This window comes from Austrofundulus limnaeus, unplaced genomic scaffold (genome assembly GCF_001266775.1).
Source record: "Austrofundulus limnaeus strain Quisiro unplaced genomic scaffold, Austrofundulus_limnaeus-1.0 Scaffold995, whole genome shotgun sequence".
NCBI classification, from domain to species: domain Eukaryota; kingdom Metazoa; phylum Chordata; class Actinopteri; order Cyprinodontiformes; family Rivulidae; genus Austrofundulus; species Austrofundulus limnaeus.
Window position 1 is genome coordinate 111,367 of NW_013953397.1, and position 2,551 is coordinate 113,917.

Here is a 2,551-nt window from a genome sequence, read left to right on the forward strand (position 1 = left end):
GTATCACTTTGAGGTACTTTATACAACACTGCCTAAAACTAAACTAAACTCAATTCACACCTTGGTCCTAAACCCAGCCCACCAAAGGTTTTTAAACCAAACGGGGACTCGACTTTTGTCCCCAAGGGAAGGCATTTTGTCTTAAAATTGCCCCCAAATGTCACCAGAAACAAACACACACACACACACACACACACACACACACACACACACACAATTCTGGACATTACACAATCACTGCCTCTCACGGTGGTGAGAAACATAAAACAATATGTTGCTGGTTTCAACAACATATCACACAGTTGGGAAGCCCTGTATCCTTCCTCTGACCAGCAGGTGGAGACACATCCTGCACATGAGTTTGAAAAAGCATAAAAAGAGGTCCCAGTTTGTGTTTGTGACAAGGATTCAGTAAAAGGGTCAATGTGCAGATGTCATCAGACTAAACCTACGGAGGTCTGGTTATTAAAGATGATTAAAGGAAGACTCCAGGACCAGATCAGACCTCGTGTGTCAGGAAGTCTGGGAACACTTTGAAGGAAGAACTGTTTGAAGGTGAGCTTCTTCACAAAGCCGTAGCTGGTAGTGTGGACGGACGCGTCTTGTTGGACGTGGACTCATCCTGTGGTGAGAAGTCCACCGTGTCCGAGTGCTGCTCCTGCTTCCAAACCCGCTCGTACTCCTGCTTCAGCTCCTGGTACGAGCGGGAGAAGGTGTGGAAGATGGAGGTGGCGGGAAACGCCATGATGAGGATGCCGCTCAGGATGCTGACGAGCGCCACCACCTGTCCGGGGACGCTGCGCGGCACCATGTCGCCGTAGCCCACCGTGGTCATGGAGATGATGGCCCACCAGTAGGAGGCGGGGATGCTGTTGAACCGGTGGTGCGGGTTGATGGCGGCGAATGGCGCCAGCTCGCTCTCCGCCAGGTGCACCAGGGGCGCGAAGAGGGTGACGGCCACGCAGACGAAGAGCAGCAGCAGCCCGAACTCCCTCATGCTGCGYTGCATGGTCAGCCCCAGCGTCTGCAGGCCCAGGGAGTGGCGCGCCAGCCGCATCACGTAGAGGATCCTCAGGGCTCGCAGCAGGCGCAGGATCAAACTCAGCTTGTCCAGGTAGCCTCTGCTGGCTCCCATGACCGCGTCCTCCCGGGACTCGTCGCCCACGTCGAAGACCAGGGACACGTAGTACGGCAGGATGGCGATGGCGTCGATGATGTTCAGGGGGCCGCGAGCGAAGGCCAGCTTGCTCTGAGCGTTGACGAAGCGCAGCAGGAACTCTAAGGTGAACCAGGCCACGCAGATGGACTCCACCACAAACATGTTGCGACACTTCAGGGAGCACTCGCCCTGCAGACACAAACACAGAAACAAGCTGAACCAGCAGTCCCTGTAGAGATGATTCAGTAAACCCTTCGTACACCAGAGTTAGTCATGGAGTTCCTCAGGGTTCAGTGCTTGGACCAATCCTCTTTACTTTGTATATGCGTCCATTAGGTAAAGTTATTAAAGAGCATGGGATAAATTTCCATTGTTGTGCTGATGATAGTTTTATTTATCCATGAAACCTGATGAATCCAACCAGTTACTTAAACTACAAGCATGTCTTACAGACATAAAAACATGGATGACTCCACCCGCTTCGGGTGTTATCATCCACGAAATGGACGTTATTAGGCATTATCAGTCCCCTACAATGGCTTCAGAATGTCCCGTCTGTGCCGGTTAGCAGGTTCCCCGTCCCATAGAATGGCTTCTGATTGTCAGCTGGTTAGTATGAGGCATAAAAATTCAGGTTAATATGAGGCAAAAAGCCACTAAGTTTAACCTTAGAGAAAATGTCATGGTTAGCGCTAAAGACACCGCCCYCCGACAGGTGTATAATGTGGCCTTCCAATAGGGTAATGGGTAGAGCGTCGGACCACAGAGCGGGAGACCAGGATTTGAGACCGACACGGACAGCAAGAGCAAGGACCGCCACCAGGCAAGGACAAAAAATTTGTTTACATATGTTTTGGTTATTTATATATTCATTGTTATTGATACATTAACCAACTAGGGGGCACTGTCAGGACAGTCTGAAGGCTAGAAGGCACAGGTGGGACATTCTGAAGCCATTGCATGGGACTGATAACGTCTAATAACGTCCATTTCATGGACTGATAACATCAGAATCCCCTGATGACTCTTAACTTCCTGCTTCTAAACTCAGATAAGACAGAGGTTCTGGTTCYTGGACCTGAACATCTTAGGGATCAACTTTGTAGCCTTTCAGCTCCTCTGGATGCATTAATCTGGCCTCCAGTTCTAATGTAAAGAACCTTGGTGTTATTTTTGATCAGGACATGTCTTTTAACCACACACACATTAAAAATGTTACCAGGACCACCTTCTTCCACCTGTGTAATATCACTAAAACCAGAAATATCTATAGCTGTGAATCTCAAAAACCCTGTGTTAAACTTTTTTTTAAATTATTTTTACAATTTTTGGTGGGCTCACCATTATTGCTGAAAGATTAGGATTAGATAAGGTTCCTGACAAGAACTGGAT

At 48.8% G+C, this 2,551-nt stretch overlaps 1 protein-coding gene across 1 annotated transcript in view; it reads right to left on the minus strand.

Annotated features, from left to right (window-relative positions):
• Positions 1-158: 158 nt before the first annotated feature.
• Positions 159-2,551, minus strand: part of LOC106533666 (potassium voltage-gated channel subfamily G member 4) — a 10,336-nt gene continuing 7,943 nt past the window's right edge. The window contains exon 3 of the mRNA XM_014030071.1: positions 159-1,348. Within this exon, the coding sequence (XP_013885525.1) occupies positions 566-1,348 (783 nt within the window). The 3' untranslated portion in view covers positions 159-565. The remainder of the gene's footprint in view (positions 1,349-2,551) is intronic.